The sequence below is a fragment of the Notolepis coatsorum genome, assembly GCF_963971535.1.
Source record: "Notolepis coatsorum genome assembly, chromosome: 19".
NCBI lineage: Eukaryota > Metazoa > Chordata > Actinopteri > Aulopiformes > Paralepididae > Notolepis > Notolepis coatsorum.
Genome location: NC_140183.1, coordinates 15,722,263 through 15,747,097, shown reverse-complemented (window position 1 = coordinate 15,747,097; position 24,835 = coordinate 15,722,263). Strand labels below are relative to the sequence as shown.

The window sequence follows — 24,835 nt, the reverse complement described above, 5'->3', positions numbered from 1 at the left end:
AATCACTACCCACTTTCAAAACCACTCTCAAAGAACACCTACGGGAGACTGCAATTCGAAACTGGCCCCTGTAAATGTCCTAACCCAACCCCTTCCAATGTACAGTAAATGACCAAGTATGGTTTTGTCAATATTCCAATGTACAGTGTTGCTCGTACAGTCTTTTTTGATCCACTTTTTCTCCCATTTCCTATATTTTCTCCCATCCCAATTTCGTATCATCCAATTCAACCCTCCCCTGTCACGAACGCTGTTTCTTGCCTCCCACAAGCCGGCTGCAATGTGGACTAAGTCATACATAGCACAAGTCCCCTCCGGTACTTGAGGTAACAGCAGTCGCATCTTTTCACCTGCGCAGCTCGATCTCTCAGTGGCGAGGAGTAACGCGTGGGAGGCTCACGCTGCCCCCGACACTTCCTGATTCTACTGCGCAGGCACACCAACCGACCTGTAGGAGTCGCTGTCCACAACGCCCGATCCCCACCCATCAGTTTCCCACCCCCTAATACGGCCAATGTGTATTAGTATGAACGACCAGCTAAACTGAAAGCAATGTGGAACAGGCGAGCCCAGCGTCTCCGCATTCGTGGCGAGCGCCTTGCCCACTACGCCACGTAGCCGCCCGCATCCCCTTAACAATTATATGTATTGAGCTGTACTGTACTGTACCCATTCTGCAATCGGTTAATAAAGTTTTCAATCAATCAATCAATATAGGGCCAGCAACTTGACCATAATAACATGCTGACTTGTTAAATTGGGCGTAGTTCCCCTTTAAGAGAAAGCAGTGACGTACCTCTAATCATCACACCTGGATTCTACTCCTCCCAGATCGACAGGAAGAAGTTTCACAACAAGAGGAAGAAACTATTATCGATCATCAGATTCAATATACACAGGATTCAGTTGTTAATCACTCCAGTGAGTATACCATCTCATAATTGTAGACTGTATTAGTTGTGGTTTTGAAGATATCGGATTGTTTTGGTAATGTTAGGTAATGTCGTATCGTCTCTCTTTGAGAAACAGGGACACTGCCACCTGTCTGTTCCGTGTTCAGTCAACACAGGCCTCTCACGGAATGTTCACAATGCCCGTCTGTCTTCCGCGTTGAAGAAGAGCGTGGTGGTTGCTATACATGTGAAATATATGAGACATTTTTCATTTAATTTCAAACCTTTATTTAGACTCTTAAAGACAACTGAGGTTTCCCTCATTTACAATGGGGGGACCCTGGTGTAAACAAGACGAAAGTCTTTCTCTGGTCTGCATCACCTTAACAATTGTGTGTGTTGAGCCGTACTGTACTGTACTGTACTGTACCCATTCTGCAATCTGTTAAGTTTTCAAACAGTCACGTCGAGTGTACATACAGAGTTAAGCAAAACATACAGAATTAAGGGAGGAAAAGGGCATATAAAACCATAACAATTAGACAAGTAAGGATAATAACAATCAATAATGTACAACTTCATTGACAAATGGTGGAGATCAAGGTGTTAAACTCTGCAACAGAGGGGAGAATCTATATTCCAACATAAATGTATACATCTGTGTGTTGTAATTACTGGATGTGTGGTAAACACAGTGTGACATGTTTTCCCTACTCTACCACTGCACAGATATTTTGCAGTTTCGTTACCAGCCATGTTGGAAGAAAGATGACTTTGATAAACATAGCAACCATTATTTTGTACACAGCAATGCAAAAGACAACGGTTGCTTGCTATGTGCAAAACAATGGTTGCTATATGTTGATTTATGAGAAATATATAAACAAAAACACAATTTGGTGTCTTATTACTGGATCTTGTAAACAATTCACAGTAGAACATTCCGCGCAAGGCCTTTATTGATTGAAGATACTTTTTTAACCAACATTTGTGAGTTTAAAGTAGCATTTAGTTGGCTTTGTATATTATTTTAACTACTTAAAGCATGTTATCCTTATGTCAGCCTGTGTTCAGTGAGTGCTCCCTGGAGGATGACATGTTGAATCAAAAGTCACTTTGAGTGAAATAAAGATTTGATTCATAATGTCAGCTTCTAGACAGCAGACTGGCTCTCCTCCAGTTGAGTTTTGACTAAGTGGATCGTTTCAACAACGTCATGGTTGAGTGTTTGACAAACAAACAAGTTGTAATGTTTAGGTCATAAAGAAAGTGTCTGATTAAATCAAATGAAGTGTTTAGGTCATATAGAAAGTGTTTGATTAAATCAAATGAAGTGTTTAGGTCATATAGAAAGTGTTTGATTAAATCAAATGAAGTGTTTAGGTCATATAGAAAGTGTTTGATTAAATCAAATGTAATTAAATGATAAACCATCACCAAAGGGATATTACTTCTGGACCATAGTAACATATATGAATTCTGAAAATGGCCACGCCCCCCCCCCCCCATGTATTGTGATTCTTTGTTTTTGAGATGTCTGCTGTAGAGATGTCTGCTATAGAGATGTCTGTGCTATAGAGATGTCTGCTGTGTAGATATATGTTCTGTAGAGATGTCTGCTGTAGATATATGTTCTGTAGGGATGTCTGCTGTAGAGATATGTTCTAGAGATGTGTGCTGTAGAGATATGTGCTGTAGAGATATGTGCTGTACTAGAGATATGTGCTGTAGAGATATGTTCTGTAGAGATGTCTGCTGTAGCGATATGTGCTATAGAGATGTCTTCTGTAGAGATGTCTGATGTAGAGATATGTTCTGTACTAGAGATGTCTGCTATAGCGATATGTGCTGTAGAAGAGATATGTTCTGTAGTGGTGTCTGCTGTAGAGATATGTTCTGTAGAGATGTCTGCTATAGCGATATGTGCTGTAGAGATGTCTGCTGCTATAGCGATATGTGCTGTAGAGATATGTGCTGTAGAGATGCTGTAGTGATGTCTGATAGAGATATATGCTGTAGAGATAGCTGCTGTATAAATGTGTTCTGTAGAGATGTCTGCTGTAGAGTAGATCTTCTGTAGAGATATGTGCTGTAGAGACACCTGCTATAGAGATGTGTGCTGTAGAGATATCTTCTGTAGAGATAGCTGCTGTGGAGATACCTGCTATAGAAATATCTTCTGCAGAGATATGTTCTGTAGTTATGAGCTGTAGAGATGTCTGCCATCACTCCAATACAATGGAGCTAAATGGCACTTGGGTTTGTGGCTCAAAGCACCAAAATAATACACTTGGAAAAACTCAAAAGCAATGTGATGCGATGCAATCTGATGATGCCAAATTTTAACCATATGCTGTCTAGACTCTAGATTGCTTGTAATTGAGATAAAGTTAACATCTGTTAAGTATTTTTACCAGAATTGTTATGGCTTCGGTGTTTCCCACAGGATTTTCAGAGACTATGGGGGGTGAACCTCCGACCCTCTAGGGGGGTCCGGGGGCATGCCCCCCTGGAATCTTTTTTTTTTGTACATTTTAAAGTTAAATGCATCAATCTGGTGCACTTTGAGAGCAAAATAAAGAGGCTAGATCTATGATGAACTTTGTGCTCAAAACACAAAATCGACTAGACTAGTGCTTCCCAATTCTCTCCTCGAAGCACCACAGCCGTTCAATGTATTTGTTAAATTCCACCACAAGCACACTTGATTCAACTTAACTAGCCCTTTATTAGTTGAATCAAGGTGTGCTGGTGGTGGAATTTAACAAATACATGGAACGGCTGGGGTGTCTCGAGGAGAGGTTTGGGAACCACTGGACTAGAGCATACATTTGAGCCATCAAAGAAATGAAGCAAAAGTGGTTACCTACCTGTGTTGAACTGGTTTATTTTTTAATAAAAAAATATAGTGGATTACTATTACGACTACTACCACTGCCAATACTACTGATACATCCCTATTGGCAAACTTTATATTTAAAAAAAAAAAAATTACTTCAAGTTTTTTTTGGTTCATTTCATTATACAACTGTGGCGGGACTAATTAGACTGGGGCGAGCCGCCACAGTCTAGGTAATTAATGGGAAACCCCGCTTCATTGTTTTAAAATCCCAATAATGTTGTGGGTCTACCAGACCCATGGACATTGGATGAGTAACAAACTCGAGCACCACACAAATATTTATTTTCATCTAATCTCTTAATTACATCAATATTCTGCTGTCGGAACAGTGTTCTGTTTGTTTGATATGAATCTATGAGGCAGAACAGAAGACTAATTTGGCATATTAAATTGTTATAAAAAGTTAGTGTTAGCCCCTGTGTAACGCTAGCTGTTGCTGTCGTTCTGGTCTTTTGCAACACACTAGTGTTCCTGTTCCCAGCAGCCCTCATCTGATCTCTCTTGCTTTCTGACTTTGTTTCCAATGGCACACTTCTGTACATGTCTGCAGCACACAGAGGTTATTGAAAAAGCTTTATTTTGCACATTTAAAGGAACACGCCAACATTTTGGATAATTAGCTTACTGTCTTCTCCAGAGAGAGACAAGATGGATACCAGTTTCCTCTCTGTGCGTTCAGTAGAAAGCTATCTGGCTGCTAGCCTAGCTTAGCGCAATGAAAGGAAGTGGACATGGTAGCCTTCGGGAGAGGTGTTAGTTGGACAATGCTTAGGCTAACCGGCCATGTCCGCTTCCATAAGATAGACTAACATGCAGCCAGATAGCTTTCTACTGAACGCACAGAGAGAACTGGTATCTCTCTTCTTGTCTCTCAGGCTGGGCGATATAACGATAACGATAATTATCATGATATATTTTAATAATCGATATCGGGGGGGGGGGGGGAAAGAATATATATATTTTTTTTGGACCTGCAACAGGGCAGTTTTAAAACCAGAGACAGACTTGTCTTTCTTGCCTGCAACTTAAAGTAATGGCTTTGCTTGTCCAAATGACAATACTGACCAAATTGAGATTTATTTTTCTCTTGTCTTTATTTTGTTTGCTTTCTAATTTAAAATACAGTTTGAAACCATCTGTACACAGTAGGCTATGTGTGCTAGCAGAGCTAGTCTCCAGTCATGAGTCACGGTGCACATGTGCGTGCGGTGGTTTGTCCACCAAAAAAGCGCCAAAAGATAGAAAAGAAACTAGCAGAGCCAGAACTGTTCAACTCCCCTGGAGCCACAGCCAGCAGAGAAGCCGGTTTACTTTCGCTTTCAAACCAGCTGCAGCCTGAGAACTGGAGTGTGAGGGGATGTAACACTAAAGATGGCGGCAACGACAAAGAATTGCTGCAAAATAAACATACATCTGTTGTTTAATATAAAAATATATATATATATTTTTTTTTAATACTCGATTTTTTTTTATCGAGTGATATGATATTGTTATCGATAGGGATGGGTATCGTTAGGATTGTATCGATACTACTACTCTTATCGATACTGCTTAACGGTTCGGTACTTTATCGATACTCTTATCGGTTCTTTTTGGTTCTTTTTTTGCAAGAAAAAAAGACAATTAATTAAGAACAGAATCAACATTGCTTTATTATTTATAAATACAACTTTATAAATAAGTATTATAAATAAATATAATTTCTTCAGCAACAGCAGCAGCAATGTTCTTTTATATAACTTTATAAATAAATATAATAAATGAATATAATTTCTTCAGCAACAGCAGCAACAATGTTTTAAATGTGTCTGACTCTGAATTATAGACTTTTTATAATAAACAACAAATGCAAAAGGCTAACAGAACTGTGACACTCGTTCACCCTATCCTCTGTCATCCTTCCTCTAGCTGCTAGGGTGAAAGGACTTTGGGTGGTGGAGGGAGGTAGAGGGAAGGATGTGTGGTGGCCCTGGGCTCACTGGCCTGGGACACATTGGTGGCTGACGCCTCAGCTTGACGATCTATAAAAAGTTTAGATTGTAGTATTTGTAGCTAAACAATTATTTTGTTTATTAGCCTATTTGTAATAATTCGTTATTAGCCTAGGAAACTCCGTATCTTGGCTTACCGGCGGCAGTGGACGTGGATGCAGATGGAACACTGCGCGCAAGGCAGTCGAATACGCGCATTTCTGCACACTAATATCATGTTTTGCCAACAGATGTTTTGATAAATTGCTCGTATTGCCACCCTTACTGGCAAATGTTTTGTTGCACTTGTGGCAACGTGCGTTGTATATCCATACTTTCTTTTGAACGCTTCGCTCTATCCGCCATCACGAGTCACGGTGCATGCAGACTCAGAGCTGTCTGTGTGCAGCGCGCTTCAGCACGGAGAACTTTCATTAAGGAGTACCCATATGTAGCACTACTAGCGAGCGACTCGCGAGGAGTGTGTGTAATAATGACTCGCTGTGGCTCGCTTCTCGTGCAGAGACAGAGAGAGGATAGATCGTTTGCAACTTTTAAATAATAATAATAATAATAATAATAATTTCTCTAGAGCAGGGGTGGCCAACCAGTCAGAGACTAAGAGCCACAAAAAAATGACTGTGGTACCACAAAGAGCCACACCATATACCAGCGTTTCTCAACCTTTTTTTTCAGTCACGGCACCCTTCATGTGTTTATAGGTCTCACCCTCTGGCCTCTGAAGTTGCTAATGTCTTTTTTATTTGGGCCTCACAGGGTTAAAAGTACCCTGTGAGACCCACAGTTGCAAAATTACAAAATCACTTTTAGCCATTTAAAAAAATAATGTTTATTTAAAAAATGTTAAAGGGGAACTATTTTACTATTTCTTTCACTATTTGGGCACTTTTACACAATTCCTGTGAGTCTATGGAACACCTAGGTTTTTTTCAAAAAAAATGCATTGTTTTGTATTTCTAATCAAGTACTAAAAACCGCATTTTTCTACCTCAAGGTCTTAAGCCGTTTTGAGGCTGGGCTCCAACCACTGTGTGGCCTGGTGCCAACTGCCACATCAACTGCCACATTATTATGCAGCTGAGAAATCTCTGACATCACAGATATGCACATTTTCAGATGACTCAGTTCAGTGAGGGTGAATATTGTGAGAGGAGAATTGGAAGAATTCGCCAATATGAGAATTAGAGACATATATCCTATTAATATAAGTCCACATAGCTAAGAAACAATGGTAAACACTGAAAAAAGCCATTTATAAGATAGTTCCCCTTTAAGCACATGTATAGTCAATTGGTCCTGTTGTTCAGCCTCACAATGCTATTTGATAGTAAATGTGTTTATATGTCCCAGTCCCACCCTCTGGCCTCTGAAGTTGCTAATTTCTTTTTAATTTGGGCCTCACAGGGTTAACCTCTTAAGCCAGAGATATACAGTAAAAGTGTATATTTTCAGCATTATGTTTGTTTACCAATTATTTTAACTGTTATTAGTGAAATATAAGATTATAGAAATCTCAGGGCATTGAGTCGGAAACCGGCGCATATTGACAGGAGGAAGTGGCACAGCCAAAAGTGAGTGTAGTCTTTTGAAGGAAGAGACTCAGGGCTTTCAAATTTCGAAAAACTACCCTACCCAGCTCACACCAGCCCCTGTCAATCATCTGACTTCTGGATTTACTTTTTAATTTCTCTTATTTTTTGGGATTATCTCCCACAAACCTGAACGTTATTGCCATAAAACAGAACGCAGTTAGTTTCTCTACCTTTCTGTGAACGTCTTGCAAAAAACGGTGTTGCAATATGATGAAAAATGGTGGAGAAATTTACATTATAAAAAAGATGGCAGAATTCAGTACTGTATCTACAAAACCTTCTGTTTAATCATCTTCCCTTTATTCATTTGCTTAGATTTTTCAGGTCTGGTCAATTTTAGCATGGTGTTATTTACAGTCAAAGATCATTTTTTTTTAAAATAGAATTGATATTCTCCTTTGGTTCATTACAATTTACTCAAGCCTAGTAACAGACACACTATTTCTGACACTGATCCATATATGTCCCTAGATTCAGATACCAAGAACATGCAAATGGACCATTTAAAAAAAAATTGTAAATGTTTATTCTACGTCCTTATGGAATGAGTGACATAAAAAAAAAAAATTAAAAAAAATAAAAAAAATATATATATTTTTTTTTTTTTTTTTTTTTTTTTTTATGGATGGAAGAGCCGCACATTGACGGGCAAAGAGCCGCATGCGGCTCGCGAGCCGCGGGTTGGCCACCCCTGCTCTAGAGTATCGATAGCAGTACCGAGGACGTCGGAGCTTATAAATACTCCGGTATTTTCTAATATAGTACCGGTTCCCGTTTAAAACCGGGGTCCGGGGGGCATCCCTAGTTATCGATATCGTTATCGCGATATCATTTTTATCATCAGCCCTAGTCTCTCTCCTCCTTGTCCTGTGCAAACCAGCTAGCCCCAGTGTTCACCACTATATTCAACCTATACCTGGCTGAGTCCATGGTCCCTGCCTGCTTCAAGGTGTCCACTATAATCCCTGTACCAAAAAACTCCTTACCAGCACCAGCAGGCCTAAATGACTACAGACCGGTGGCACTCACCTCTGTGGTCATGAAATGCTTTGAGAGGCTGGTCAAGGATTACATCTGTGCCTCCCTCCATAGTACCATGGACCCATTGCAGTTTGCATACAGGACAAACAGGTCCACTGATGACGCGGTCTCCCAGGTACTGCACAACACCCTTTCTCACCTTGACAGTCAGAAGGGGGGCCCCTTCTATGTGAGCTTGCTGTTAATTGACTATAGTTCAGCTTTCAACACCATACTCCCCACCAGACTGGTTGACAAGCTGATTGATGTGGGTCTGAATTCTGTCCTGAGCGCCTGGATCCTGGACTTTCTGAGTGACAGGCCCCAGGCGGTCAGGTTGGGGGGTCATACCTCCAACTCAATCACCCTGAGCATCGGGTCCCCCCAGTGCTGTGTTCTCAGCCCCCTGCTGTATTCACTGTACACGCATGACAGTGTGGCCAAGTTCAGCTCCAACTCCATAGTGAAGTTTGCGGACGACACGTGGTGGTGGGGATGATCTCTGACAACAACGAGAAGGCCTACCGGGAGGAGGTTGATGTACTGGCACGCTGGTGCCAGGATAACAGCCTACTCCTGAACATTGGTAAAACCAAGGAACTGATCATGGATTTTAGGAGAATACAGCAGGGAACACACACGCCACTGTGGATAAATGGGGCTATCGTGGACAGGGTGAGCAGTTTCAAGTGCCTGGGAGTCCACATCACAGAGGACCTGACATGGACAACACACATAGACTCTGTGGTAAAAAAGGCGAAACTGCGCCTCCATCACCTGAGACAATTAAAGAAGTTCAGAGTATCGGGGAAGATACTCCACTCCTTCTATTCTGGGCCTGTAGAGAGTATTCTGACTGGAAACATCACTGCCTTGTTTGGAAACAGCACGGCACAGGACAGGCACTCCAGAGAGTGCTGCGCTCAGCAGAGCGTACTACAGGTATTGCACTACCACCCCTGCAGGACTTGTATAACGGGAGGTGCAAATCCAGAGCCTGCAGAATAATGAAAGACCCCCACCACCCCAACAACAGCCTGTTCAAGCTGCTGCGGTCAGGCAAAAGCCTACGCACACATGCAGCAAGAACAGAGAGACTAAGGCTCAGCTTCTTCCCCCAGGCCATCAGAACATTGAACACTGATCTCTCCCCACACAAGTACACATGAGCGCACACATACACACAACACACATTCTGCATTCGCTCACACACAAACGGTCACTTTAAACACAATGGAAAGGACACTTTAAAGGAACAAGGGAAAAAATATCACTTTAAGAAAAGAACTGTTGTGGTTCTTATATAGTTAAAAAATAGCAAGTATAGCATAAGGATATAGAGTAAAAACTGTATAGTGTACATAGGACCCATTGCCTTAATTCGTAGCTAACATTGTATTGCATTATCTCAGGACTTTAACATTTTTTATATGTCTATTTTATTATCTTCTACTTATTCTATTTACTATTGTATTATTGCACATATTGTAGTGGGTGCTATGGACATAATTCACCATTGTATTGTTTTGATTCAGGACTTATTGCACAATCAAAGCGGGCATGGCCACCCGCATTTCACTGTATGCCCTTGTATGTATGTGACAAATAAACCTCTTGAATCGAGAAGACGATAAGCTAATTTCCCTAAATGTTGGCGTGTTCTTTTAACACTTTGATTGCCCAACCCGAGTTTTCTTAACCCGGGTTGAATGCCCATCACGAGAGTATTCGTTTTTTCCTCGTTATTTTTTTTTATTAGCGATCTGAATTCATATTTCATCAACCGAGTCTACCGTTGGTAAATCAGCCACTCCAGGCGCTCAGATGTGAAAAAAGCGCCCCTATCGTCTCCCACTCCCAGATAGTAATTCACCCTTTTGGATTGGACTGGATGAAAAGGCATGAGAAAAAAAAAACCCGACTCCACATTTTACTTCTCACGCATGTGACCGGAGTCGATCAGCTTCATTCTGGACCCTCAGAGCAGCGGGGATTATGTGTTTTACAGTATACGCGGTGGATCAATAAAAGGATCGATTTTCGGAATGGCGATCAGGAATTGGAATAATCTATTTGGATACCATCTGATCTCGGGTAAGGAATCTTATTTGACCAGTATTAGGATAATCAGATCCGTTTTCACGGAGATATAAGCTTTTCCCCCTATAATGTGATATGGCTGTTTGACTGTAAAAGCGATCAGGAACTGAGGGAATCGATTTTCAGCGCGCGGCACCAGCGTGCACACGTACACATAATACTATCGATAATCTAGCGTTTATTTGAAAACTATTCATAAATAGGCCGAACGTTCTAGAATATTCCAGTACAGGGCGATTATCATGGAATCTCTTCTTTTTTCCGTGAAAACGAGGGCTTTTCAAAATGATATAAAATGGAAATGAACCGATAAAAAAACAATCCGCTTCGACAATGTTGACTGGAAATGGGTCATGACTCATTGATAATGCGACGGGGGGAGATTAGACACATAGCCATAATTTAAAACATAGATTAGGCGATATTAACGTTAACATTGAAGTGGTGCTGGGCATTCAAGGGGGTAAAAAGGAAAACATGGCCGTGTTAGATGTTCCGATAATCCCAGTGAGTGATGGCTCTACGATAGTATCCTGCGTTGTGTACTTTTAAATTATCCCTCTGGTGTGCTCACGGAAACATCTGATAATCCCCGGGCAGGATGAACACCTCAACACGACTCAGTTGACAGTTATCAAGGAGAACATTTATTCAACCAAACAGGGTAGTTTCACAGGAATGATGTGGTCTTCCTTGACAGACTCAGCAGTTTGTAATAAGGTCCAGTGATTTAAAGTCCATTTGATAAAAGTCCATTTGATCAGCTTCTCCTAATTCTCTCTCGTTCCGTTATTCATTCGACTGGAGATGAATCACCCCCCCCTCCCCTGCTCCTCCATCCTTATCTTAGGAATTTGTTCTTGTGTGATGTATCGCACATTTTATTTCTGTGTGATGTATTGCAAATGTTATTGCTGTCATCTTGGCCAGGAATTATGACTCCCAGCGCCAGGTCGCCTAGCAACCTGTTCCCAGTTCGCCCTAGTTACAACTTTAGGAAGAGAGGGGTCATGCACCTCTGCCATGCAAAGTGTTTGTTTTGCTCCCATCAGGAGTGTTGTCGCTGTTATCATTAATTCGTATTATAATCACAGACGAATCATCACAATTCTTCAGCCGGCTCTGAAAGTGTTAAGCAACAAACAACAATACAAATTATGTGTTTGTATGATGATAACTGTTATTATAATAGTTTGATAAAGTTCCACGGATATAGATTTCATGCCGAGACAACATGACTAGACTGGAAGTAGTATTTTTGGTCCTGGTAGTCTTATGGTTGGTAGCGAAACAGTCTTCAAAGAGAGTTAAAGGTAATCTAGTCAAACGGTGACCTCCAGGCAATGGAGTGAATTAAACTTTGTTTGACTGTCCCTGCAGGTCACAGAAGAGGAGACCAGAACCTTGTCTCAGTCAAAACAACACTGACCATGAATCTATAGCCAGTTTGTAAATTGCAACGGCCATCGACAAACGCATACCTAAAGTTTGAATTTCCGAGCAATGTCGGAGTCAAATCTCTGTGAGTTCCTCTGTGAAGATTCCTCCAAAGCCAGTAGAGCTGCTGAATCCCAGGCCCCGGCATGGGCCTCTGACGTGGAGAAGATGGAGGACAAGATGATCAGCTCAGCCAGCCTGGAGCCCGCCACCCTCCAGTGGCCGGGAGACGCAAAGAAAGTAGTCGAAAACGGAAGCGGTGAGCGAAAGAGGGATGACGACGATGCAGAGGGACAAAGGAGGAGCCCATCAGGAGGAGGAGGAGAGAGCCGGACGGAGAGCGAGAGGGAGCTGGGCACGGGAGAGGAGAAGAGAAGAACTGGGGAAGGATGGAGGGAACAGGAGATGGAGGACGCAGGGTTAAGGAACAGAGGGAACAAGGCTGAGATAGATGTGGAGGAGGATTGCGGAGGCAACTCACTGCCGGAGACGGCGGCGCGGGTGTTTAATCCGGCCGTGACCATCCTGCACTCGATCAGCCTCCCGGCTTCCCCCAGAGAGAGTGAAGCATTCTGGGATGTGGAGACTGAGAAGAGCCCCTTCCTGAGTCCCCACGGAACTCCCCCAGACGGCTACTACAATGACTGGCCTGTGGAGGGCCGTTCCTCCAAATGTAAGGAACCACTGTCATTAACGACAGGCAGCCCTGTCCTCTAGACTCAGCCAGCAGCCTTGTCCTCTAGACTCAGCCAGCAGCCTTGTCCTCTAGACTCAGCCCCTGTCCTCTAGACTCAGCCAGCAGCCTTGTCCTCTAGACTCAGCCCCTGTCCTCTAGACTTAGCCTTGTCCTCTAGACTCGGCCCCTGTCCTCTAGACTTGGCCTTGTCCTCTAGACTCGGCCCCTGTCCTCTAGACTCAGCCAGCAGCCCCTGTCCTCTAGACTCAGCCCCTGTCCTCTAGACTCAGCCCCTGTCCTCTAGACTCTGCCCCTGTCCTCTAGACTCGGCCCCTGTCCTCTAGACTTGGCCTTGTCCTCTAGACTCGGCCCCTGTCCTCTAGACTCGGCCCCTGTCCTCTAGACTCGGCCCCTGTCCTCTAGACTCAGCCCCTGTCCTCTAGACTCAGCCCCTGTCCTCTAGACTCAGCCCCTGTCCTCTAGACTCTGCCCCTGTCCTCTAGACTCAGCCCCTGTCCTCTAGACTCAGCCCCTGTCCTCTAGACTCAGCTGGCAGCCCCTGTCCTCTAGACTTAGCCCTGTCCTCTAGACTCAGCCAGCAGCCCCTGTCCTCTAGACTCTGCCCCTGTCCTCAGCCCCTGTCCTCTAGACTCAGCCCCTGTCCTCTAGACTCAGCCCCTGTCCTCTAGACTCTGCCCCTGTCCTCTAGACTCAGCCCCTGTCCTCTAGACTCAGCCCCTGTCCTCTAGACTCAGCCAGCAGCCCCTGTCCTCTAGACTCAGCCCCTGTCCTCTAGACTCAGCCCCTGTCCTCTAGACTCTGCCCCTGTCCTCTAGACTCAGCCCCTGTCCTCTAGACTCAGCCCCTGTCCTCTAGACTCTGCCCCTGTCCTCTAGACTCTGCCCCTGTCCTCTAGACTCGGCCCCTGTCCTCTAGACTCTGCCCTGTCCTCTAGACTCGGCCCTGTCCTCTAGACTCAGCCCCTGTCCTCTAGACTCATCCGGCAGCCCAATCCGGCAGCCCTGTCCTCTCTAGATTGATTCAGATTATTTTATTGTCACAGCTCTTTTAGATGTACATACATTTGTACCAGATTTGTAAACATTGTACACAACGTTTATTGCAAACTATAACTATAAACCATAACTACCGTAATTCCTCTAATAGTAACCCCGGCTTGTATTTGTTTCAACTGTAGCGGGTACCAGGCTTGTATTAGGAGGAGGCCTGTATAAGAGGGAGGCCTATATTTCAAATTTTCAAACGGATCATAATGAATAAATCAGCATTTTGTGTCAGTTTGAACCCAGTAAAATGTACTGGGTTCATTTATTGAAACCAAGTACTGTATGAAATAGTAAACAGTGCAATTACAGGTGGTCACTGGTCATTTCAACGTTTTCAAAGTAAAACAGCCACACACATAAAACACAGATGGCTTCAATCGCCGTAGAAATAAATATCAGATCAACGCAAGCTTTCATATATAGTGTCCTTACCTGGTATCTGATGTAATGCAAAAAAAAGATCCAATTATCTCATCGCCATTCCAGTTATCCACAGCGATCCTGTCTCCGACGTTGTTGGGCATTGCACTTCAACGGGTGGGGTCGGTAGTCCAAACCATCCCTACAAGCGTGTGTTTTGCCGGAGTGTTTAGGACCCACCCCCACACTGCAGCTCGGTAGAGAAAAGAAACTAACCCGTTTCTAACGGGGTGCAATAATGGCCGAAGGCGTTAGAGGGTGGTATAAGACCGTCTGCCAGCTCAGACACACTCAGAACAGTATGCACAAAGTGCCCCGCTGAATTATGAATGGAAATAGCGATTAAAAGAAATACCATGAGAAAAACGTAGATCTACGTTTCTGTGACGTAGCCGGCACTCAGCGGTTGGGCGACAGAAACGTAGTTCTACGTGAACGGCACCCAACGTGTTAATCGGGTGAGCTGCATATGCGAGAGAGAAAAGTCACTCGCCACTTAAAAAAATCAAAAGTATGTATTTAACAAACTCAACAATGTTCTAGACACAGTTTTATATTAACTTGATAAATAAACAAACGAAAAATCAATCTTATGTCGACAAATGTCCAATAGGCCTAACGAAATAAGAGATTATGTGCATAAAACGCTGAGAACAATCAACTGTACTAACGAATCAACAATAGTATTTTTAATGAGGCTATTATTATTATTTTTATAATTATTTTGCAACAAGATAGCCTACATAGAACATAAATAGCCTGTCTCAGACTGACTCGCATGCATGGTCCCGATTCCAGCATATCGACATGGTCAGACAGGAGCGCATCAGTCCAAAAACACAGGTATATAGAGGTACTGGCGTGCCAGTTTGGGGAATCTCCCCGCATTGACTTTCCACCAGTCAGTCGGACTTGTATCCAGGGATGGGGAATGGCTTCTTTAAACTGTTATGCGAGGTGGTCTACCATATGCCGACCTGGCAAACTTCTAGTTAGCAACACCGCAGTGGTGACTCGCCAGTCCTCTGTGACGTAGTAGCAAGTGACGGTAACATAGCTTTCGGGGTGCTGATCTTTCCTCTCTCCGTTTAGGTGGGTGTGACTGTGCCAGCAGGAATGCCCTGAAGGTGGGTGTGTCCCTGTTCACCGCGGCGCTGATCTTTCCTCTCCTGGTCTGGGGCGGCTATGTCTTCCTTCCCTTCGACGCTCCCCTGCTCCACACTGCCCCCCTCAGGCTGGTCTACACATTGCGCTGCTCCGTGTTCGCCATGGTGCCCATCATACTGGGTGAGGAGACGAGGCAATGGAATATAATTGAAGTCATTGGGCCTCATTCACGAAGCGATATAAGAACAGATTTCCTCTTATTTTGTTTTTAACTTAGCATTTTTTCTTATTTTGTTCTTACCTGGGATTCAGCAATGTTTTCTTATTTTTGCTTTTCTCTTAGGCAAGACCAAATTTTAAGAGTGGTCGAGAGCACTATAGGATCATCATCATCATCACAGTGCATTAGGCTCATGATCATCACAGTGCATTAGGCTCATCATCATCACAGTGCATTAGGATCATCATCATCACAGTGCATTAGGCTCATCATCATCACAGTGCATTAGGCTCATCATCACAGTGCATTAATTCCCTTAAACTCCAGAACTGATGAAGTGCTTTGTCTACTTAAAGGGGAAAGCCTTTCCATTGTCAGAATTCACATATACTGTATGTTCTTCTTGTGCCCCAGAACAGTATTTGTGAACATTACATTGACATTAACAACCCCTTCCCCTCCTCAAGGTTGGCTAGTCCTCGGGGTGAGCCGCCTCCGGACAGGCGTGGTGAACCCCCTGGGCGAGGAGCTGGAGGCCTGGGAGGTGCGCGTCCAGCGGCGCTACGTGGCCGACTCCATCTCTCTCTTCCTGCTGTACTTCCTCCAGCTGGCCGTCATGGCAGCCTACCTCAGCCAGGATCTGCTCAAGCTGGTCCCACTGTTGACCATCATCTTTGCCCTTGGACGGTAAAGACTCTTCTTTATAGGGAGGTGTAGTCTGACGTCACTGGTTGTTCCACCCGTATAGGGATTTATCATTGGGAAAATGGATTATCGGCTATTGTTTTTTTTTTATTGATCTTTTTCCCCCTCCATTTTCCTCCGATTTTCTCCCATCCCAATGTTAGTCGTATGCCAATTCCCAGTCCCTTCCTGGTCGCTGCGCACTTACCCCCCACAGTCAGATCATCTGGGAGAGTGGAGGCTACCACGTGCTTCCTCCGACACACGTCCAGCCAATCACCGCTTCTTTTCACCTGGCAGCGCGGATTCTCATCGAGAGGGCGTAGCGTGTGGGAGGACCACACTATCCCCCTCAAGTCCTATCCGCGCTTAGCAGGCGCCCCGACCGAACTGTAGGAGTCGCTGTTTACAACGACCCGGACCCACCCCGCCAGCTTCTCCCACCCTCTAATACAGCCAATTGTATTAGTGCAGACGGCCAGCCAAGCTGGTGACAACCCCGGAGCTGTGAGCTGGATTCGAACAGGCGAATCCAGCTCACAGCTCCGGGGTTGGTGACTAACACAATCTCCGCTCGGCCACCTAACCGCCCCTATCGGCTATTGTAACAATTCTGCCGCATGAACATTGGCAAGCTTTCCATTTTTGCACAAAATGAGTTCCCTTCTACCACTAACATGATTGTTTAAGCATTTTTGGTTGAAACAAAGGTAGTTATAACATTTTTAATTTGTCGTAAAAAAAGAACTACAATTACCACTAGGCAGCCTGTTGTTCAGTACGCTATGCTATTGGTCTGTTAGGCTGTAGCCTTATCCCCATCACGGGTCATAGTACCAAGCTAGCTAGCTAACGTTAACATTACCCCGCTAAATGCTATTACGTAGCATTATGTCTACTGTCGTGAACCATTTTAAATCGGGGCATGTAGAGGAGTTTCGGGAACGAGTAAAATGTGCAGGTCCTCTTCTCAGACCTGTGGGGCAAACACTGCACACGCATCATGCCGGTTAGCAAGCTAGCTAGCTACACATCACGGAATGTTGATACCACGATAGTAGCCCCTTTCGTGACTGTGATGCACTCGGTGCATCACAGTCACGAAAGGGGCTACCACGATAGCTAACTAACGTTAACGTTACAAGCTCAAACACCTTATAACTACTACTATTGTCGTGTCCATAAGTTCCCTGGCAGAATACTTTGTTTGTGAGGACAAAGGTATACAAAGAGGAGAGAACCATTTTAAAAATCGGGGCATGTTAGGAGTTTCGAGAATGCCAGCTAGCTACTAACATTATAAACTATACACAATATGTACAACGACACAATGATTTACATTAGTATTTACAGTGATTTAATATGCAGCGAAATAACGTTATACGATTTAAATTATAAATACAAATATGGTAACGTGGTTGTGGCTTTTACAAATAGTGGTTAGCTTTAGAGATAAATGGCTATGATCACGGAGCACTAGTGTTGGGTGAAACAGATACTAGCCACAGATTCAGGGTCAGTTATTTTCCCATTGTACGAATTGTTAAGCTTATGGAATGTAAGGGAAATCTGATCCTAGGTCTGTGACTAGTAGGCAGGAGGCTACGCTGTGGTGACGTTAGTCAGCAGCGCCAAATAGCAGTGTAGTTTCCCAGCGAACGAAAACATAAACGTTGTTATTTTGCTACCTTTACAATTAATTGTGAATATTTTCATGTTGAGCTATAGATTGTGGATAATACGCACAGAAAGGTACACCATGCCAACGTTAATGCTTTATTTATCTAAAACGAGCCGATTTGGTCAATGGGGAAATACATTGCATTCCACAGAGGGTGGAACAGGAAAAGTCAAAATGACGTAACCACTACACCTCCCTATTAGCTCTTACTAGGACTGTCACTTTAACAAAAAAATCGAATTCGATATTCGTTGCAGAATTGTAGACAAGTTCGAATTAGAATTTCAGTGTAAAAAAAAAAAAAAAAACTAAGCTATTTTCAACGTTTTGGCAACTTTTTTTTACCATGGTATGTTTGGTATCATTCTTCTCAGCACAGTCTCACCTATATGACCTGACCGTTCTCATACTGTACACTGTACAACACAAAACACAAACGATTTTAGAAGATGTGTTTTTCTACTATGAGGCTGAGCAAATGTAAACATGCTCCACGAAGCATTAGAAACAATAAAATGCACCCTCAGGTTGCCTATGTACAAACGGCACAAAACAACTCCAAACGCACTCAAAAACATGACCTGGCTTAAAAACATGACCTGGCTCAAAGGCTTGACCTGGCTTAAAGTCGTTGATCTTGTTTTCATAATCATTGGAAGCCAAAATTGTAATTAGAATTTGATTAATTGCCCTAATACAACATATAAATACTAGAAATATAGGTTATAATTAATCATTTATTTTAAGGTGTCATTGGAATTGACCACTTCAGATTTATCCATTACTCTAATGACAGGAAATAACGTTAAGGTTTTTAACCCTTTCACTGCCACACGGCAGAAGGTTACCCCTTTACTATCACACAACCAACGGTCGCCGGATATTATTTATTTACTTGATATTTAAGTATCCAGTATTCCATGTAGATGTAACCAGTGTGTTTCTCCCCCCCCCCAGGCTGGTGTACTGGGTGGCAGCTGCGCTGGGCAGCAGTGTACGAGGCTTTGGCTTCGGCCTCTCCTTCCTGCCCACCATGGCCATGCTGGCAGCCAACCTCTACTTCATCTTCGCCATGGAGGCCGGAGGCACCATCTTCGCCCAGGAGGGAGCCACGCATCAAGAGCCACCGCCGGGTCCCCGACAGAGGTTCTGGGGCTAAGCCGGTGGGGAACCATGGACAGAGAAGACTGGATTCATTGAAGGAAAGAGGAGGGAGGGAGGGAGTAGGGCTGTCAAAGTTGGCCAAAAATTACATTTGACTATTCCTTCTAAAGAAAAACACATGGGTTCGAACCATTAAAATGTTTTATTATTGCTCATTGTGTAAACAAAATAAATGACCTTTGAGATCAACATACCTACAGCAGCATACATATAGAATAATGTATTCGCTTTCTCTCAGTTCGTGAGGAGAAATTGGTGCCAGATCGAGAAGGGTCAGTCTCTCGGAGCGAGATCAAATTAATGAAGGTTTACGGTATATAGAACGGACATTCATTCACGGCAACGCGCCTCCGGTGTGATGAACAATATCTTTTCCTTGACATGAAACGGGAAATAGTAATGAACCCATTGGGGACCTGCGTGATGCTTCCGTCTATTCATTATTAGATTCTGCTAGAACTCTCAAAACTCTAGCGTTGGCATAAAAAAAAAGGTAGGCAGGCCAGCTGTAGTTTACATAGCTTGCATACAATGTGGTTCCACAAGTCTAGTGTATTTCCAAACAGGGCTTTATACAGTCGGGTCCATAAATATTTGGACATTTTCACAATTTTGGCTCCAGTCCACCACAATGGACTTGATATGAAACAATCAAGAAGGGATTTAAGTGCAGACGTTCAGCTTTAATTTACATCCAAATCAGGTGAACAGGAATTACAACCGTGCCCCCCCACACACACACACTTTAACTCTTTCTCTGCCACGCTGAGAACGGGATATGGCTATGTGCTGCCACGCATTAAACCAATGGAGTAGGTCACCTTGTTTGCAGGGCTATAACTATATTCTATATTATAGCTATGGATGCAATACTATTGCCCATTTGACATCGAGTCAAATAATTTTTCCATCCATACATTCCCGTTTTATACCGTGGTGAATATAAGTATGGTTTTAGAGCGGTTTCGGGTAATTCCTGGGAGGCTAGTAATAGCCTGCGATGTATATTATACTTAATCCATTGGCATTTCGTCCCTATACACGCTACAATAAAAAATTCAAATGCATATGATCGGTATATAATGTTCCATCATGAATGCATGAAAAGGGGGGGGGGGGGTCGTTTGATTAATTTATTGTCAATAACGGCATTCGTTAGTACAACAACATACACTGATCAGGGAGATGGCTATGAAAACAAGGCACAATCGAGCTGAAATGTATGTTAAATTGCTCTTACCTGTGGCCGGTGGGATTCCAAAAAGAATATTCCAATTATTTGATTGCCATCTGGTAGATCGTATGTCCATTTGGCCCACGACATAACCCACCACAGCATAATGAATCGGGGGTCCCGAAAACAATTCAATGCGATCGGGTGAAGCCCTTGGTTCAGGTTACTAGAAAAGTCCGCCCGGAGGCATTTCATCGACGCACAGCCCCATACAGTCTCAAAGGAAGTGCAACATCGGCTGCATACCACCAGGCGGCGGTATTGGTCTTTTGCGATCTCAGACTCATTCCCTATGGTAACACAGGCTCCCTGGATGGATAACGAATGGAAATAGCGAATCAAAGAAATAATGATCAAATAACGTATTTCTGAACGTGGTTGGCATTCAACGATTGGCAGACAAACACGTATAAAATCGTTGTTGGCAGGGAATGAGTTGAGGGACCAAAAGTAATTGGAGAAACAACAATAACAAATTAAATCAAACCAGTTCCATTGGCAGCCATACATGTCCACGCCATAACACTACCACCACCACATGCTTCACTGATGAGGTGGTATGCTTTGGATCATGAGCAGTTCCTTTCCTTTTCCATACTCTTCTCTTCATTCTGGTACAAGTTGATCTTTGTCTCATTTATCAATAGGATGTTGTTCCAGAACTGTAGGCTTAGTTAAAAAAAAAATTTATGGTTTTCTGAAAACTCTAATCTGGTCTACCTGTTTGGAGGCTCACCAATGGTTTACATCTCATGGTGAACCTTCTGTATTCACTCCAGTGAAGTCTTCTCTTGCTTGTTGACTTTGACGCAGATACGTCTCCCTCCTGGGCCCTATTCCCCGTACCTGGTTCAACTAAGTCGATCAAAAGTCCCATTATCCAGATTCAATTAACCAATGTTTGAATCCGCGCTTTCCCTGTTCCTCGAACGCTGATTCAGTCTCGTTAATTCGAACCAGACTTGATACTCAGGATAATTGCGTGCGGCCGCCTCACCTGAAAAGACAGCAGGTGTCGATCGCAGAAATCCTGATTTTCTAACGGCATTGATTGATTGATTGATTTAAAACTTTATTAACAGATTGCAGAATGGGTACAATACAGTACGGCTCAATAGCCTCGCAGACGAGTTAAATGCATAATCTATAGGCTAATTTTAAGTCCCTCATTACGCCAATCAATCAGACTATATTTCTTTAAATGTGCCTGCTGGCAGTAGGCTTAATGGAATGAATAATCGAATGAGATCTTGCTAGCGAAAATAATTTGTTAAACTCGTTCAGAATAAGTAGATACAAACAAGCCCAAAGAGTATCTAATTGATACGAATTAATAGATACTTATGAGGATATCTGTCCTGTATGCGCTCGGCTTAGGTATCATGTACTTTATATATAAATACATGGTTTTCAAGGCTCGACCCCCGAAATAACGTGTCAGAGAGGCTTGGAGGGAGGCTATACAGTTTCACTATGAATCAGGTTTTAATCTGTTTCGGACATCATCCATACGTTTTGATACCTAATTGATACCATCCATTGAATTGATTAACCTTTGGTTTATACCAGTGACACCAGTCATGTTAATCACCTTCTTGTTCATCATCAGATAACACTAACAGTGCTTGAACAGATAAATTCATTTTCTCAAATGCATTCATCAAAACGTCAAAGGCTTGCAATTGCTCATTAATTTTCTCAAGTCACATCCACGTCATCAAATCAAACGGCGCATCTCCTCAAACATTTTAATCCCAGTTACAATATCACAATAACGTGTGAGTGACAGTGACAATTCAACAATCCACATATTCAGATTAGTCGGAATTCATATCCACAATCCACGCATGAAGACTTAAATTTATGCTTGAATGAAACTAAATCTTGGCACTCCGTTAAACATCCACAGCGGAGAATATGAAAGGAATCTGAGCCAAACAAGTGATAGGTTTCATTCATTAAAAACATCCCCGCGGGATTCACATTTGCAATGCTGCGCGTTATTAAAATAACCACATAATGTGTATATCGCACCTCGCGAGCGCCGTATATATAACGTGCATTATTTAGGACAAAGTAAATTTAGTATCAGCATTTAGGTCTATTATTTTACATTTCAAAAGCCCCCTCTAGAAAAACGAAGCACAAAAACATAATTCAGAATGGTATAATGGGATCTAGACTGAGAATTATTTCAGGAAGCGAGCTGGCATTTCTTTGCGAGGGTGTGGCCAGTTTATCCAGCTAACTGAACTAAACTCTGCCCTCGACCAGGTTCAAACTTTTTGATCTGTTCTCATAGTGATTTAGACAATCGAGCGTCGGGGGAACAGAAAGGTCTGGCTTAAGTCAAGCTATGCTGAAAATTATCCGGCTAACTCAGTTAGCCAGGTACGAGGAACAGGGCCCTGGAGAGTTTCTTGATGTGGCCACAACTGTTGTGAAGTGGTTTTTTCTTCACCAGGGAAAGAAGTCCTTCCGTCATCCACCACAGTTGGTTTCTGTGGTCTTTTGGTGTGGCTGAGATCACCAGATCTTTCAGCCTAATGATGGCTTGCTTCACTGATGGTGACCTCATATTGAGAGTTGACCGCAACAGATTCCAAATACCACATTTTAAATAAACTCTAGATCTTTTATTATATAATGAGCAAATAACACACACCTGGTCATGGAAGAGCCAATTGTCCAAATACCTTTGGCCCCTTTAAAATTGGGGAGGCACATATAGAAATCATAATTCCTACACCGTTCACCTGATGTTGGGACGTAAATATCCTCAAATTAAAGCACATCTTGAAAATTGTGTTGATCCAAATATTTGTGGACAACTGAACTCTCTGCCATCACGCCATGCCGTTGTTAAATTATTGACAGGTTCTTCAGGAATAGACCTACATTATGAACCAGTTTGATGTATGTTGTATTATGGGATGCCATTATGCACCAGTTTGATGTATGTTGTAATATGGGATGCCATTATGCACCAGTTTCATACATGTATTATGGGATGCCATTATGCACCAGTTTGATGTATGTTGTAATATGGGATGCCATTATGCACCAGTTTCATACATGTATTATGGGATGCCATTATGCACCAGTTTGATGTATGTTGTAATATGGGATGCCATTATGCACCAGTTTCATACATGTATTATGGGATGCCATTATGCACCAGTTTGATGTATGTTGCATTATGGGATGCCATTATGCACCAGTTATGCATGTTGCATTATGGGATGCCATTATGCACCAGTTTGATGTATGTTGCATTATGGGATGCCATTATGCACAGATTTCAAGTATGTTGATTTCATACAATGATCTCCATTCAGATCTCAATGTAACATAATCAGAAACGTCTTTCTATAGAATCATTAAGCTTTTACTTAACAAAAGCAGTTCCATTTTGGAACACCATCCCAACATAATGTTATTCAGTAAAGATCCTAGTTATGTATTATATTATTTAGTTATTAGCTTAAAGAGAGCACCTACTGTAAGGAGAGAGTAAATCAAGGACAAAAGTAGATACGCAGAAGATCACTGGTGCTAACGAGGATAAGAGCGGTTATTGGAAGGTAAGGAACTCACTTGCATTGAACAATGTCAACCTTTCATGCCTCAAATGTAAAAGGAAACAAATCTTTGGTTTAACTTTGAGATGTCTAAGGTTTACCACCCAGTTACTTGTCAAGAATCACTAATCTTCCAAAAGGATTACACTTTCTACATTTTATATGGCATAATACTATAATCCACAATTCAATTGTTTGTTGTATTATGTTATTGATTGTATATGTATATCTCTTCATTCACAGTTGACAATACTACTGAACGTATATATCTTGATATATAATTTACACATTTTGATCGTCAACAAAATTTATGCATTTGTGTCAACTACACATCATAAAATAATGTATTTTGTCCAAAGATATTTTTCAAAGTCATCTTGCTGCCTAATGTTGAGTCACCAGGCAGTGGTCTTAATGTTTGTAAAAGGTGAACGACATGGTGTTTAGCTGTTGGTAGTAGTAACCCTAACCTGTCCCAGCAAGTTGTACCAAACAATGTCACTTCCCAGATCCCCATGCCATTGTGAAAGAAGCACACTCGAGGGATGGGGATTCGTTTTATGGTTGACTACATTATGGGACAAGTGGAAATTTCTATGTATAAGGTTTATTTGAATTTAAGATGTATAATAATAATAACATTTGTAGTTTTTTTAAGATTTATAATAATAATAGAATTTGTAGTTATTGGTCTATTTATGAGATGTTTTTACATAAATATATCCCATGATATTCCTCTATTCACTTAAGGTAACTGCATTAAATTGTATCAATTCTAGTTTGTTTAGCTCTTGGCTATATTATGTAGACATCTATATATATATATATCTTTGTTTTGTTTTTTATATACACATTCCACAATATAATCCATTAAAATTCTCTAGAGAACAAGGTTTGCCTTTTTTTGTAAATGCACCTTGTGCCATACCTTAGGCACATTATGGAAAATGGGTTGTGTCTGAAATGTTAAATAGATTTAGACTAGTTTCTTAGCAAAAATGTGACAAACACGTTTTCAAGATTCAAGGAAGTCATAAATGTGTTAAGGCTTATGAACAGTCAGCTT

General features: G+C 42.3%; 1 protein-coding gene across 1 annotated transcript; it reads left to right on the top strand.

Annotated features, from left to right (window-relative positions):
* The first annotated feature begins 815 nt into the window (after positions 1–815).
* On the top strand, positions 816–24,648 carry LOC311245879 (transmembrane protein 79-like). Its single transcript, XM_084335905.1, has 5 exons — positions 816–921; positions 11,879–12,608; positions 15,191–15,385; positions 15,893–16,112; positions 18,748–24,648. The coding sequence occupies exons 2-5, from the start codon at positions 12,002–12,004 to the stop codon at positions 18,947–18,949; spliced, it is 1,224 nt and encodes a 407-aa protein (XP_084192031.1). The 5' UTR covers positions 816–921; positions 11,879–12,001; the 3' UTR covers positions 18,950–24,648.
* Positions 24,649–24,835: the final 187 nt, after the last annotated feature.

Bases quoted from the DNA above. Each gene is read 5' to 3' on its own strand.
- LOC311245879 (XM_084335905.1), top strand. From the start codon at position 12,002: ATGTCGGAGTCAAATCTCTGTGAGTTCCTCTGTGAAGATTCCTCCAAA. The intron at 12,609-15,190 runs GTAAGGAACCAC...CTCTCCGTTTAG, and splicing joins GGAGGGCCGTTCCTCCAAAT to GTGGGTGTGACTGTGCCAGC. The intron at 16,113-18,747 runs GTAAAGACTCTT...CCCCCCCCCCAG, and splicing joins ATCATCTTTGCCCTTGGACG to GCTGGTGTACTGGGTGGCAG.